This window comes from Toxorhynchites rutilus, chromosome 1, assembly GCF_029784135.1.
Source record: "Toxorhynchites rutilus septentrionalis strain SRP chromosome 1, ASM2978413v1, whole genome shotgun sequence".
In the NCBI taxonomy this organism is placed as follows: domain Eukaryota; kingdom Metazoa; phylum Arthropoda; class Insecta; order Diptera; family Culicidae; genus Toxorhynchites; species Toxorhynchites rutilus.
This window is the reverse complement of record NC_073744.1, coordinates 153,115,148-153,130,090: the sequence shown is the minus strand read 5'-3', so window position 1 is coordinate 153,130,090 and position 14,943 is coordinate 153,115,148. Positions and strand designations below refer to the sequence as shown.

Below are 14,943 nucleotides of genomic sequence, written 5' to 3'. Positions count from 1 at the left end.
CTTGATGATTAAACTATCGCCGGCACTGATGATGCATATCACCTCATTACCAATAATAACTAACTACGACTTCGTGAAAATTTCATGTCATAAGGATTCCCAGCAAACATTAAATCGCATAACAAGCGTATATATAACATCATATGCCCTAAAATTTGGTTGGCATATAATGCGCCTAACTGGCATATGCATGCAAAAGTGGAGGCCATATACATACATGGCAAATGCTTACCGAATTTGTTTGGATGAATATGCAACTTTGACCGGCTATAATAGCGATTATGTTGAAATTGAATTGCGATCTAATATGAATATATTCATGAATTGTCAAAGCACCAAATACGACTTTTGCCATACTCATATACGATTTATTACAGACATGAAAAAAAAACAAATGGCGCAAAATATTTTCGTGAAATGTTTATTATAGCCTCACGAATCGCCATTTATATATATGAGTATTTATGTTTGTAGAAATAACAATTGTTTGATTGACTTGTGTTGGGAGTGGAATATGAATGTTTAAAATGGCACAGATTGATGTTTGGTGAAAAATGCTCCGATGTGGGTTCGAACTCCGGTCGTCTGGATTATCATCCACCAGCTATCTCGCGCGGCTATCTGAAATTTAATTCAACAGTGGTTAAAACTTTCGAGTGCATCAGCATTTCATTGACATTTCAATACGATGTAATATGTTCTTTATTAGGATCTAATATGATTTACTGTTTCATGATTTTCTTCAGCATGCAACACGATTTACTACAGTACTGAATCGATTTAAATTATACGATTATACGACCCACAAACTGCGTCAGCGTAATATACGCATATGATGCGGATTAAATATATTTTACGACAATGTACATCATAAAATTGATGTTTATTATACCGATATGCGACTTAATTTGATAATGGTATATGAAATCGAGTTTTTACATTTTATGCGATTTCCAATATACACGATACATACTTTGATTGATATTATATACGATTATGATTTATTCGGATTTCTTGTAAGACTTGGCACGTACAAAATTATACGATTTAATGTTTGCTGCGTTGTTCCAATCTTGGCTCATACGGATTCCATCCGCTATTTTGAAAAGATGTGCAGATAGCTTGTCCCACCTATTCAGTCTTTTTTGATATATGAAGCGTTCTATGAATTGTAGTATATATCCTGAATTTGGAAGAGTTCTAATTAAGTAACGAAAAGGAGTACAAGGTCGCATGCCTTCGTGTAGTTTCTAAGTCAATATTGGTTTCGGACGATATTTTGCCATTCCTAAGCAGATCCACATGCCCTAATGTATGAATTGAATAAATGGGCTAATTTCGGAAGGCGATGAAAAAAAAATTAAAAGGTGATTCAATGAACCAAATAGTTCCTTAAATCCTACATTTATTAATTTTTTTTACAAAACTGCTTCGACGCCTGCCTGTCCGTCTTACAGAAGTTGGTTGAAACTTTAGCTATGAAAATAAAGGATGTCGACATGTTCTTCATATCTTTCGCGGCCTTGACGATCAGCTGCTTTTTCGTTTTGACTACGAAAATACTGGAGTAGACCCTTCGTTTGAGGTTCGCCCGAAGATTTTCTATCGGTTTTCGATACAACGATTATCTCCACCAAAATAAAAATTATCAACTCTCCATTGATCCATTTCTTCAGTTTGGAAGGGCTTTCGCAGTCATTAAACACCAAAGATCTAAATTCGTTTAACAATTTATTTCATATCAAAGTAAAAAAAACAGTTGCACACAATTGCACTGAATTAAAACATATCTAAGATAATACATTATACATTATGATAATTCAGATGGAAAGCGTATTTTCCCTACTAATTACTATTTTGGCACTGTAAATTCTCAAGCATTTAACTGTGAAATGCACTCAAGCCTCCTCTGTTACAACCTTTGCTGTGTTGTATTCCACACAAACACACGAGAGTATTGTTTATTGATGGAAACTTTGTACCACAATCCCGGTTTCTTTTTCCTTACTAACAACACATTATCAATAGTGAGTGAGCTTAAAAATGCGACTCAAGTGGTTTTCTTTTGCGGTGCCGTTTCGCTGCTGCTGGAACGGAAAATAGACGATGGGAGAAGAACGCGTGGTGCGTTGGATTGAGTCAGCGAATCTTAGAGACTAGACCATTGGTTTTTTTGAAGGTTCAAGCGGTTAAATACGATATGAGGTGGTGGGCGTGTGTATAATGATGATTCTCAGTAGCGACTGTTAACAACACATGAAACATTTATGATGCGACGAAAATACCGAACAAGCAACAACCAAATCGAACGGAAAAATGGCGGTGGTACAATTGCGGTCCTCTAGCGTTTTTCTAACAATGCTGCGGCACAACGTTCGGCGCGATTCGCTGATTGGTGGGTCTTATTTGACTTCCGATGAGCTGTGATGTAGTTTAGTGACCTTCACAAACATATTAATGGCTAAGCGTTGCTATTTTTGGAATTTAATGAGAGTTTAGAATTTAATGGGAGTTTAGATTGATGAGATTCTGCATTCGATGAGGCATGCTAATATCCAATCTGGCGAATTTTACGACGAGAAATATCTATCTGAATAAAAGTCCTGCTCCCGATACCCATTACGAACCGATCCCTTCGGTTGATGTCTTTTCAGCAAGTGTTCGCTGGTCACTTTTACTAGACGTAGAAGAGTAAAATGCATATTTGAATTAGAAAGTTATTTAAATTAGAAAGCATTCAGTTCATACCTGTAAAATTCATAACTCGAGGACAAAATGAGATAAAACCCCAAAACTTTTATTGAAGGTATAAAAGTATTCAGAATTAACATTTTTGGATAAAAATTTTCGACCATTTCTTCTTCACGCAGAGTCGAAAACACTAAGGCCAATCGTCAATCGTTGCAGCTCCTCAATAGAATTCTTTAACTTTAACAATGAGAATGTCCACAGGCACGCTCCTCAAACTTGACCCAGAGTGATTAATCCGATGGATTGACAAATGGCCAATCATTTGCAGAGAAGAAGTCTGGTAGGTTTGGTTTGGATTCTCGTTCTTTAATCATTCTAGGAGTTTTTTGCATCGTTCCAAACATGTGCGCTTCAATCTGGGCATCAATCAATGACTCACACATCGATATACGCACCAATTAATTTATCCAATTCATTTCGACTGATGAACGCTTTTGGTTCCGAAGAGGATTGCGTTGAACGCGTTCATGAACAACATAAGGCCGTGGAGCCGATCTGGCGTAGTGGTAACATCCATGCCTCTCACGCTAAAGGTCACGAGATCAATTCTCACTCCCGACATTCTTCCAAAAAGTAAAAGTGACGAACCAGCCAAATGAGTTGAAAGTCACTATAATACAGACAAAAAAAAACAACATAAGGCCCATTTATACGTTGCTAGTAACTGACTTGAGAATGAGCAGCTACTGACCCGGTGAACTCGCTTGACAATTGGTTGACTCGCCTTGTCCGTTCACACAGTGTGAGCTGCTGACGAGAAACTAGATACTACAGCATTGGCTTACCAGGGATGCCAGATGATTTCTCAAATGTCCATCAAATAGTCAGAAACAGCAATCAGGTCCGAATTTGACAGATGATTGATCCGAAATCGACTTCTCTATTGGCAGTATTCGTCTCAGGTTTTCAGTTGCATCTATTTTATTTAGTTGCACAATTTTATTGCGAAATACACGCTGACCGTGTATAAAAATATTTTGTGCGGATTTTCTTCGAACTGAAGATACTATCCGAAAAAGCAGAAAGGCAAAAGGATATGGGCCAGGAATTGGATGCGAGAAAAAGGAACAACAAATAAAATCTTGAAGGAACTCTACGATAATGATCGTCTAGAGTACATAGCAGTGTTGAAAAAAACACCTGAATTAGTGGAAACACTGTTGGATTTCATTGGTCCAAAAATACAACGCCAAGATACACTCATGAGGAATGCTATACCTGCAAGAGTGCAATTAAAAAACGACATTGATGTGCCTTGCTTCTGGAATATCGTTCAGATTGTTGTCGATATTTTTTAGATTCTCGAAAGCATTCATAGCCAAGATAATTCCGGAAGTATGTGATGCTATAAATGGCAACCTAAAAGATTTTTAAATTTTTAAGATTTTAATTTTATTTATTTTGCTTTGTTGGCAGCTTCGTGTGCCAATTTGTGAAATAAAAATAATAGTAGATTTGCAGGTGGAATAAATACGCGTCAGAAAATAAAATTATGAATGAAAATGTACTTTTTAAAATCGAATATGTATTCTGTTTTTTAGAACAATACTTTAATTGCAGGTTGTGAGTGAATTTTGAATGAAAATTGTGCCTGATATTAGAGATTCTCAAGAAAATTATCTCAAAAAGAAAGCGTACCCCGCCAGCGTGCGTAACAAAATAACAACGATTTCGTTTAGAAACTATGAGGGTTTTATTTGTTTTTCCAATAATTTTCAAGTCTATAAATATCTTCGCATATTTTCAAATATCTTAAAAATAGAGACATTTCTTTACATTTGGCATCCCTGATTCGAACGCTAAATTCAGTTTTTGACGTTTTGAGGGATGCGAGTGCGAGTGAATTCAAAAAACTTTGAAGTAGTTCGCACGCCGGATTACACATGACACTAACGGGCATGATGTGTTCACACGGTGTGAGTAGCTGCACTGCAGTAACTGACTAGACCGACTCGTATGCTTACTCGCACCATCTGAACCCGGCTATATATCATTGTGCTGCCATACCGACCTCAGACGTCCCTTTTTGGGCCTATCTCCCAAAACAGCTGTTGCTTTGTACTATTGTAGTGTATGGACCACGAATCTCGAACAGACCGAGCTTTATCGTTGCTAGGAACTGCTACAAAAACAGCTAGGAACAAATACTGCTGGGACCACGAAACATGGTGATGGTGAAAGTGAAGAGGGACATCGAACTACACGGTTGCAGTGTTACCACTTTTCTGTGCTCCCAATTTCTTTACTGATAGCAGTCGCGAATTCAATGCATTCAGAACTTATAGCTATACTGGATAATGTGAATACGGTATCACGATTAAATAGAACATTCTTTCAATCATCAAAAAGTTTCTACAATATTTTTTGTTTGTTTCAATATAGAAAAACCTTAAATACAAACATGTACCAATTTTATCTAAATCAGCTTGAGAGATAGCGATGTGAAACTAGTTTTCCAAACGACTATAAGTGATTTTGTTCCTTAACTTTTTCCATGACAGGAACATTTGCTCACAAATATATGTGGATTACAACAAAGAAGCAATGAAAGGAACGCGTTTTATTCTGGAACGAATCTGGAGTGGAAATCCAAGAAATCAGGATTTTAAAATTTGCCACGCATTTCTAAATCACAATGTGTTTCAATATGTTCCATCTGAATGTTTTCAGTGGCATGTACATCATCAAAACTGATTGGGCTAGAAACAAATTGGATAAATTTTCCATGTGCTTTGAAGTACCAAAATCTGCGAAAAAATGCACATTCATTGACTGGAGTGCGTCAACTTTCTTTCTAGTTGTCAACACTTGAGGAGTTCTCAAAGCCCGAAGATGGGTAAAATGGAAATTTTCTATTTGATGGTTAAACTTGAGTTTGTTTTCGAGTGTTTTGATCTGGTTGCTAATGTTGTGATCCAATTTACCTATACCTTGCTGGTCCAAGTTCAAATCTATCGTTTGTCTTATGATACCCTCCAGGAAAGCCAGATTTTCCATCCACTCCTCATTTTGAAATCCCTTATTTTTTCATGAATTCAGCAATTTCTTTACGGAGGTCAAGAGCTCATTGCACTACTTTTCCTCTACTAAACCATCGTACCTCGGTAAAATAAGAAATATTTCCCATACCGTGCTCTAAGCTTGGAACTCACGATGATCCAATGCGTCCAATCAAGACATCCTCGAAACGTATATTCATAGGAAAAAGGCAAGTCAATTCCTCGGTAACTTCGAAATCCTTGAATATGTCCCGAACAAATATAGCTAATTGAGCTATCTTTACTTCTTTCAAACTTTCAAACAAACAATTTTCGTTCAGCAAATTTCCAGCACATGATGTGTTAACAAACTTCCACGCATGTTCCGAATCATATTTTTGTTTCAGATGGAACCTTCATAACAGCAATAGCTTCATTACGAATCAGACAAACTATTTTCTGATTTATGATCGAATGAATTTTCTCCCAAACTTTATCTCTCTAAACTTATCTCTAACGCTTATGTACATTCCATTCTCTCTTATAAAACACTTCAGAACGTTTCCAGCAGTTACTGCCGTTTCACTAGTTTCACTAGCTGTATGACAAATAAAGGGTGTGTCACATCAAATTGCATCACGGAAAAAACGCTGTAGAAATTTAATTTTTAGGAATTATATCTTCAGCTTTCGCTTATAATCAGATAAGAGTGTATAGATCACGTTGGCCATGCTTCACTGTCAATTTTTCGTAAATTTGGAAAAATGTCGTCGAACGAAAAAGAGCGTCGTGAATTAATCCTGTACACTCATTTCGTGAATCCGGAGTTGTCACATCGGGACATCGGTAAGATGCTGGGAATCGTCCAATCCACGGTCAGCAGAGTGCTAAAACGATACTTCGAGAACCTAACCATCGACCGGAAGGTGAAGAACGGCAAAAATGGATGCTCCGTCAGTGAAAAAGATCACAAGCGCGTAGTTAAGCAGTTTAGACGTGATCCGAGAAGTTCGGTCCGGGATGTCGCCAATAAGCTGATTTTGTCAAGTTAATTCGTCCAGCGGACCAAGCAGCGGGAGGGCCTGCGTACATACAAGGTTCAGAAGGCTCCTAACCGCGACGAAAGGCAAAACATGGTGGGGAAGACGCGAGCCCGGAAGCTGTACACCGAAATGCTGACGAAGCCGCATTGCCTGGTAATGGACGACGAAACCTACGTCAAAGCGGACTTTCGTCAGCTGCCGGGCCTGTTGTTCTTCTCCGCAGAAGACAAATTCAGCGTTCCGGAGGAGATTCGCAAGCAGAAACTATCCAATTTTGCCAAAAAGTACATGGTGTGGAAGCGATCTGCTCTTGCGGAAAGCGGAGCGCCCCCTTCGTGATGACCGGCACGGTAAACGGGCAGGTTTACCTTAAGGAGTGCCTACAGAAGCGCTTACTACCACTATTGAAGCAGCACGAGGGCCCGACCATCTTCTGGCCGGATCTCGCTTCGTTCCACTATTCAAAGGACGTGTTGGAGTGGTACGAAGTCAACGGGGTCACCTTCGTGCCAAAGGAAATGAACCCGCCCAACGCGCCGGAGCTTCGCCCAATAGAGAAATATTGGGCGATTATGAAGCAGGCCCTCCGGAAGAACCCAAAATTTGTCAAATCGGAAGCGGACTTCAAGAGAAAATGGATTTCTGTTCAAAAAAAAACTACAACCTGACGTTGTACAGAACCAAAAGGATCGGTCTACTGGGCGAATTTCTACAGCGTTTTTTCCGTGATGCAATTTGATGTCACACACCCTTTATTGTATAGGATATTAAATAAGAAATTTTGACGGTTTATTTGAACCCCTATGTAGTTTAACACGTTCGTCGCCCAGAGCGGCTTTTCTAAGTTTCTTGCGGAGCCCAACTTGCGGATAAATTATTAAATGAAGAACAAACTTAGTTTGTAGACAACTTTTACATGATCTAGCAATATTTTATTAATTTGAAAATGAATTGACAACATGCCAAAGTCATATTATATGGGTTTTGCAAAACGCTGCCATACAAACGATCCGTACTATAAATTAATAAAAAGTATAGTATAAATATTATAATAATATAATTTTATTATTTTTCTACACATCCCATAGTTACACTTAGGTGCCTACTCTATCAAATTCTTTAATAAAAATTTTAATAAAAATTTGAAAAAAGTACTGAATGTGCATCTTACTACGGTGTATCAAGAAAAATTATCAAAAAAACATTTCATCAAAAATTTAAGCACTAAAAAAATACTGAAACTTTGAATTTTTTTTTGTGATTTAGAGATTCAGTACTACTCTAATTCATATTTAAATGGGTTCCTACGGCTTTTTCTAGATATGTGTGATTTTTTTCAGTGTTGCGCGGTACAAATTTTTTTTTTTTCATATTTCCAAAGAGTCTGGCTGAATAAGGGAGTAAAAAATCCCCCAAACCAAATCACCAGCTGTATTGGGTATAAAATAAATCATTTTGGCAGTTGAACCATGTATTTGAGTCCTTATATGGTACACCATATGATCTATGGTGAAAAATGCACCTTTTCGTTTTTCCCACGCCATTCTCAATAGCTTTGAGACAAAAATATGAAAAAAAAAAACTGAATGTACATCTTACTGAGGTGTATCGATAAATATATTCAAACTATTTTTTCACCCCACCATTTAATATTAAAATTAAATTTAAATACGCAGTACAAAAAAATATATATATTTTCTGGCATTTCGATTTTTTTCCTTTGGAAATATAAAAACATATTTTTTTTTGTACCGCGCAACACTGAAAATAATCACACATATCTAGAAAAGCCGTAGAAACATATTTACAGTTGTGTTCAAAATAATAGCAGCACCTATTGTCTTTTCATATTTTTTATAATTTCTCGCATACATACCCTCGATGTTGTCAAATAACCATATGAACATACGAAGGTAGTATTTCTCGCTTAAAACTCATATTGTTTATAACCAGAATATTTAGTTCAGTGTATATTCTATTCGAAACTTCTGACTGCGTCCTTTCCGCGCGGTTTAAAATAATAGCAGTGAAGTACGATTTCAATGAAAGCATGTTTTCGTTCGAAGATTCCGTCAAGTTTTGTCGTTTCGAGGATCGGTTTATATGCTTATATAATTGTAAAATATGCACAAGGTAACATGTATTTTTTGTTTGTATTGCAGAAAATGGGTAAACATTGTTCTGAGGAGCGGCGCAATTTAATCAAAACTTTAATAAATCAAACCTACAGGCAAGTACAGAAACTAGTTGGTTGTTCTGCCAAAATGATAAGCAATGCTTTAAAATATTAAGAGAAGTCTGAAACTCGTGACCGAAAACGTTGCACTTCTGAAAGAATTGATCGAAAGATAGTTAGACTGTCACGGACTCATCCAACATTCCCTTACATTCCCTTATATAATAAGATCAAAAATGAACTGAACTTAACTGTGAGCGCTGTTACAGTCTGACGACGATTGGCGGAAGTCAAATTGTACGCACATAGCCCTCGAAAGGCATCATTGTTGACAAAACGTAATGTTACGAGTCGCCTCAAGTTTGCTAAAATGCACATTGATTGGCCCGAAGCAAAATGGCGTAATATTTTGTGAACGGATGACTCCAAAATAGCTCTCTTTGGATCGAAGGCCGTCGTCAATATGTGAGACGTCCACACAGAGTATCAACAGCAGTACACGATTGAGACAGTAAAACACGATGGATCAAAAATTATGGTATGGGAATGTTTTTCCTACAATGGCGTTGGACCAATTTAAAATTTACTAATACATGGTTTAAGGAGAGGTTAATTGAGCTCATGGAGTGGCCAGCGCAGTCCGGACTTGAACCCGATAGAGAGCCTGTGGGGAGATATCAAATGCACTGTTTCTGAAGCTAAGCCGAAAAATGTGGATCAATTGTGGTCTGCAGTTCGTGATTCTTGGGTTGCGATACCTGTTTCTCGCTGCCAAGCACTTGTGGATTCTATGCCAAAACGATGTGCTGCTGTTATTAAGAATAAAGTTTAAACTACAAAATACTGAAGTAGATGATCAGAATATAAAACCAATTCCAACAGCTTCCTTCATTTTAATCCTGTTTTTCTAGTGTTAACAACAATACTGCTATTTTTTTGAACACTGCTTTTTTGGAATAATTGATAGTTTTGATAAGTAATAAAATAAAACTTGAAACAAATACCATATTTTTGTTATGCTGGAACGCTCTTCAAAAACTCACTATGAAGAAAACTGGAATCAAGAAGCTATTTTCAAAATATTCACATATTTCAATTTTTAAATCACCACTGCTATTATTTTGAACACAACTGTAAATATGAATTAGAGTAGTACTGAATCTCTAAATCAGAATTTTTTTTTCAAAATTTCAATATTTTTTTAGTACAGGCAAACCTGTTTTTATGCGGCCCTTTCCGCGTGATTCCTCGTTTGTGCGATTTTATTATGACATCGGGTCTTGAATGATACAAAATAATCGCACAAATAATAATATCGCACCTAAACAGTCACACAAATGAGAAATCGCGCAAAAAGCAACCGCACAAAAACAGGTTTTCCTGTATTTAAATTTGATGCATGATGCATATTCAGTTTTTTTTTCCAAATGTTTATCTCGAAGCTTTTGAGGATGACGTGAAATAAACGAAAAAGTACGTTTTTCACTATAGATCCTATGTTAAACCACATAAGAGTTCAAATAAACCGTCAAAATTTCTTATTCAATATCTTATACAATATTTGCCATACAGCTGATGATTTGGTTTGGGGGCACTCTTTACTCCCTTACCCGGCCAGGGCCTTTATTTATGCGAGTGTTGACACCAAACACGTGAGAAAGTGCTTTGAGTACTAACAATAATTGTCAGAAGGTTGAATTAGCACGAAAAAAAACGGAAAAGAACAGAAAATGATCAGCTTGAATACCCACGGTTAACAAGAATTACTAAGTTTTTTTTTTCAATTTTCAGTTATATTCTCGTTTTCACCCACTATTATTTTTTCAAATCTGGCTTCGGGTCGCAGGATGGCCACCACTGATTTAGATAATCTGTTTCCCTGAAAAATAGGCCTTCTTACAGTTCAATAATATGCTACGTGTCCTTGATGTTGCTTTAAATACATTTATTTTAAATTATATCCTTAGAACTGATACGCTCTGGCTTCCAACCGTTCCGTCATCGCGACCCTTCGTCAACTGAAACTAGACAACGAAATATCATGACAGGATGTAAAATGTGAAGCCAAAACGTTTCCCAGACTCAACAAAGGTTTGATTTTCCTCTTTTACATACACATAGATACTATCCATTCTAGAAATATTAAAACTTCGTAGAAATTTTTTGACACAACAGAATTTCTGCGATAGTTTACTTTCTGTCAAGGTAGATAATCGCTATCACAATATAGAGACGTTGCAAACGACCAAATCCATGACTAAGTAATTGACACTAACCCTATGTAGCTTTGCGCAGTGGCGATATCGTAACCAATGAGGTACATCCGAGGTGCGATTATTGCTAGTTGAAAACTAACCCTATGTACCTTCTTGTAGGCTATGATTAGTAGATAAAACTATAAATTATTCTATACATTGAAACATGTATGTGCAGTTTATTCATTTAGAACGAAAACTGGTTAAAAACGTAGTTGTGATTTAACGTTAACTAAGAATATCCTAAGCGCGTCATTTACTCCCCACCCCTTAATTAGGAACAGACAGGTGTGCTATGCCCAAAAAAGGTCAATTAGAACAGTATAAGCGGCGGTTCTTCGCTTTTCTTCTCCATCGTTATTTTCCGAGCGTGCAGATCGGCCAGCACCGGAGTACCGAGCAGTGAGTGCATCCGTTCGAATGACCACTCGTCGCTAACGACGGTCAGCAGATCCACCACGTTCAACACGCCGTCGTTACCACCTGTGCTACTTTTGGCGGATAGACCGCTAGCGGATCGAGACATACCCAATGCACTAGACTCGGCTGCAGGTGTTGTTGTTGTTGTTACCTCCGATGGTGACTTCAGTTCCAGATTGATCAGTCGTGTCGAAGGAGGCAGAGAGGGGGATGATATGGCCGCTGGCACTGTGGGTGCCTTCCGAGTTACTTGCGGGGAAACGTACGATGCAACCGAACTCGATTTCATTACGCTACTCGCATCGAACACTGCTTTTCGGACGTTTGGTGAGGTTTCATTTTCATAGTTTGAAACGACCGATTAGAGAGATTTGTGCCAATTTTCAGTCAATTAGTGTTTTATAACAAAGAGGACGCGGACGCAGCATTGCACCAGAAGCATTATTATGAAAAGAAAGCGTTAGGAAGAGATTCGTTAAACGAATAATACGGCACTAAAGTGATTATAATGCATGCACAAGTTATGCTCTCATTTTGACCACTTCCAGTTGATTCATCTCCTGATATTGAGCATTTCTCGGATTAAATTCAATTGAAAAAAGCAAAAGTAAGCATGCTACAATATTCTCCTAATGCTGGGGACATTTGAAGCAGCTAAGCAGCGCTATCCTATCCTTTCACCTCGACACCTACCTGCGTTGGAAGCGTACTCCACCGGCGGCCTGTTGAAGGGATTCTGTCGCCGGGGTGGAGCTTTCGGTGGGGGAAGCGGAGATATTTCCGGAGTTTTCTCCTTGGTACCCTCGATCTCGTCCAGCTGTCGCTGCAATTCCGCCACCATCAGCTTCATGTAATCGTATCCGGCGCATGTCAGAGCCTTCATCCATTGCTCCATATTGCTTTGCGTTTCGGTACTCAAATAATACGTTCGGTTGTTGGGGCCATGGAAAATAACTTGGAAACAGTACTGTTCACCATCTTCGGCAAGTTCTGCGAAAGAATGAGCGTGTAAACCAACAGTAACCCATAAAAAATCAGAAAATCAGTCTCATACCCACGGTACACCCTTCCAGAATGATCATACCCAATGGTTCTCGGTCTCCTTTCCGCTCGAAGTAGAACAGCAAGTTGCCCTTCAACACGAACCATCGTTTCTGCCAGCTTTTATTGATTTCGCCCCGTTTGTTGAGCCAACCTTCCAGATCGACCGGTGGTGTCGTCGCGAACATGCACAAATTTTTCTCGTTAATCTTCATCTTGTTACACACAGATCGACAGACTCCACCCAGAAAACACTGACTGTATAATTGTTGTTGTTTTTATTGCACACTTGATTTACTGTTCAGTGCCGAGGCAACATCATTTGATTAAAGCTTTTTATCTAGCCGAACGGATAACATTACGTAAACCACACGGGATATATCTAAATAAAACACGTTACAAGTTTGCGATTCCCCGATCCAAATTCAGCAAGTTAGTCATCAGACCGAGTCGATTCGCATAGCGATTGAAGTCTGCAAGTAGAATCGATTTGTCCTGCCGATAATTGCTAAGAAAATGACATCAGTTCGGTATATGAAAAAAATATAAACAAAACCAGGGTTGCCAGGGAAAATAATTCCCGAATATCCTGAAAACTTTTGCTATTTGGCGAAGTGACATCAAACGTTTCTAAGTACGAAACATTCGCAAAGTTGTTTCTAGTCAATCAATGGAATAAGCCATTCATATATGAAACGGACTATCCTGTAAAACTCGTTAGAAACACATTATTTGGCATGCCTGAAATCGCTATCAACAAAGCTTGAGGCGGCGGGATTTACTACACTGTAAATTCATTTTTTCAATTACATTCAGAATCCACCTCCAATTTTTACACAGAGAGTTACCTATAATTAACATCTAGCTAATTGGACAGACCTGCGATGCAACATAATTGGACATTTCTGTAAACATTGAGTTTGGGATCCAAAGTATGGCTCAAGATTGATAGCGAATTAGTTTTTGAAACTGGGTTAGTTCCAAACTGATTCTGAAAAAAAACATTCGGATTCACGAATGAGGCGGTTTGTTGGTGTGCGTTATATAGTCAGATTTGTTTATATTTGCGATGATGAAAGTACAGTGTTGACGTCTGGTGGCGATATTAGTGCTTGGGAGGTAAATTATTCTCTATCAGATCAGAAGGACCAAGTGCAGTGTAATTTTAATTATAAAAATCTGAATGAAGATTTCTACTTCATGTTGTTAGATTACCTAACGCATGTAGTTCAGACACTCACTTAACCATTTGTCGATGCATTTCCTGTTTGTTCCACAAACAATGACCATTATAATATGAAATCATCATCAGACAAAGTTTTCGTTTAATATGTTTTCGTATTTCGTATTACCTCTTATTTCATCACATAAAATACATATTCCATACGTAAAAGTAAATTTTCATTCAAAATTCTTATTTTAAAAGCACGTTTATTCCACCTGAAAATACATAATTATTTTCGTACACGAAGCTCAATGCCGTTTTCCATTTTGATCCTTCTTATTTTGACAGTTCAGTATAGTTGTATTGGTGAACCCGAGTGCGAACCCGTGAAGCATATGAGTGTGAATCCAACAGCTTTCTGGTTGAACCTAGTGCGAAACTAGGTTGAAACTGAGTGAATAAAAAAAACGTTTTGACAGCAGTTAGGTTGGAACTGAACAAACACGAATTCGCTATAAATGTCGCCACCAGATAGATACAGTAAGTTACACCCAATAGGACATCTAGCTAATTGGACAAACCTGTATTGTCACACGTTCAATTGGACATTTATATCTCACATTGAACATTTTTGTAAATATCGAGTTCGGGGCCCAAATTATGGTCCTACATTGAAAGTCGCCACCAGACGTCGACACGGTACCACTCTCATAGCGAATATACAATCATAGGTCAAAATCGCCTCCAATGCGACACTGAGTGGTGCCTTGGCATGTCGAATAAGATTTAGCTAACTGTAATTCATTGCCATTTTTTATTTGAATATGTTGCACATGGCTTGCTCGTTTCACCTCTCCATGGAACGCACCAAGCGTCATCACACACGGTACGATGTCTCCAACTATCCTAATTATCCTGTAGAGTAAAAGTTGTGCGATATCGGTCAATGGTTGATGGATGAAATAGAAAATCAAAATAAACACTTTACAAGAGAATAAGATCATGTACAGTTCATATCCACTGCGTTTCATGTCAGTCCAGTTTCGCTACCGAGTAAAATCGCCAAGACACAAAAACGTTGACCTAGCAAAGATGAACTTTTTGGATATGCCAC

At 37.9% G+C, this 14,943-nt stretch overlaps 1 protein-coding gene and 1 non-coding gene across 2 annotated transcripts; one reads left to right on the top strand and one right to left on the bottom strand.

Annotated features, from left to right (window-relative positions):
- Positions 1 to 1,718: 1,718 nt before the first annotated feature.
- Positions 1,719 to 13,179, bottom strand: LOC129762651 (sesquipedalian-1). Its single transcript, XM_055761120.1, has 4 exons — positions 12,678 to 13,179; positions 12,317 to 12,613; positions 11,314 to 11,932; positions 1,719 to 11,233 (listed from the first exon to the last, which is right to left on the bottom strand). Exons 1-3 carry the CDS (start codon positions 12,877 to 12,879, stop codon positions 11,517 to 11,519), a joined length of 915 nt encoding a protein of 304 aa, XP_055617095.1. The 5' UTR covers positions 12,880 to 13,179; the 3' UTR covers positions 1,719 to 11,233; positions 11,314 to 11,516.
- On the top strand, positions 11,232 to 11,372 carry LOC129763879 (U4 spliceosomal RNA). Its single transcript, XR_008741060.1, has one exon. It is a non-coding gene; the product is annotated as a U4 spliceosomal RNA (small nuclear RNA).
- Positions 13,180 to 14,943: the final 1,764 nt, after the last annotated feature.

Excerpts from the sequence above, each read along its gene's own strand:
- LOC129762651 (XM_055761120.1), bottom strand. The coding sequence starts at position 12,879 with ATGAAGATTAACGAGAAAAATTTGTGCATGTTCGCGACGACACCACCG. Across the intron at positions 12,614-12,677 it reads TCTGGAAGGGTGTACCGTGG|AACTTGCCGAAGATGGTGAA; the intron begins GTATGAGACTGA and ends ATTCTTTCGCAG. Across the intron at positions 11,933-12,316 it reads GGAGTACGCTTCCAACGCAG|TGTTCGATGCGAGTAGCGTA; the intron begins GTAGGTGTCGAG and ends TCCGAAAAGCAG.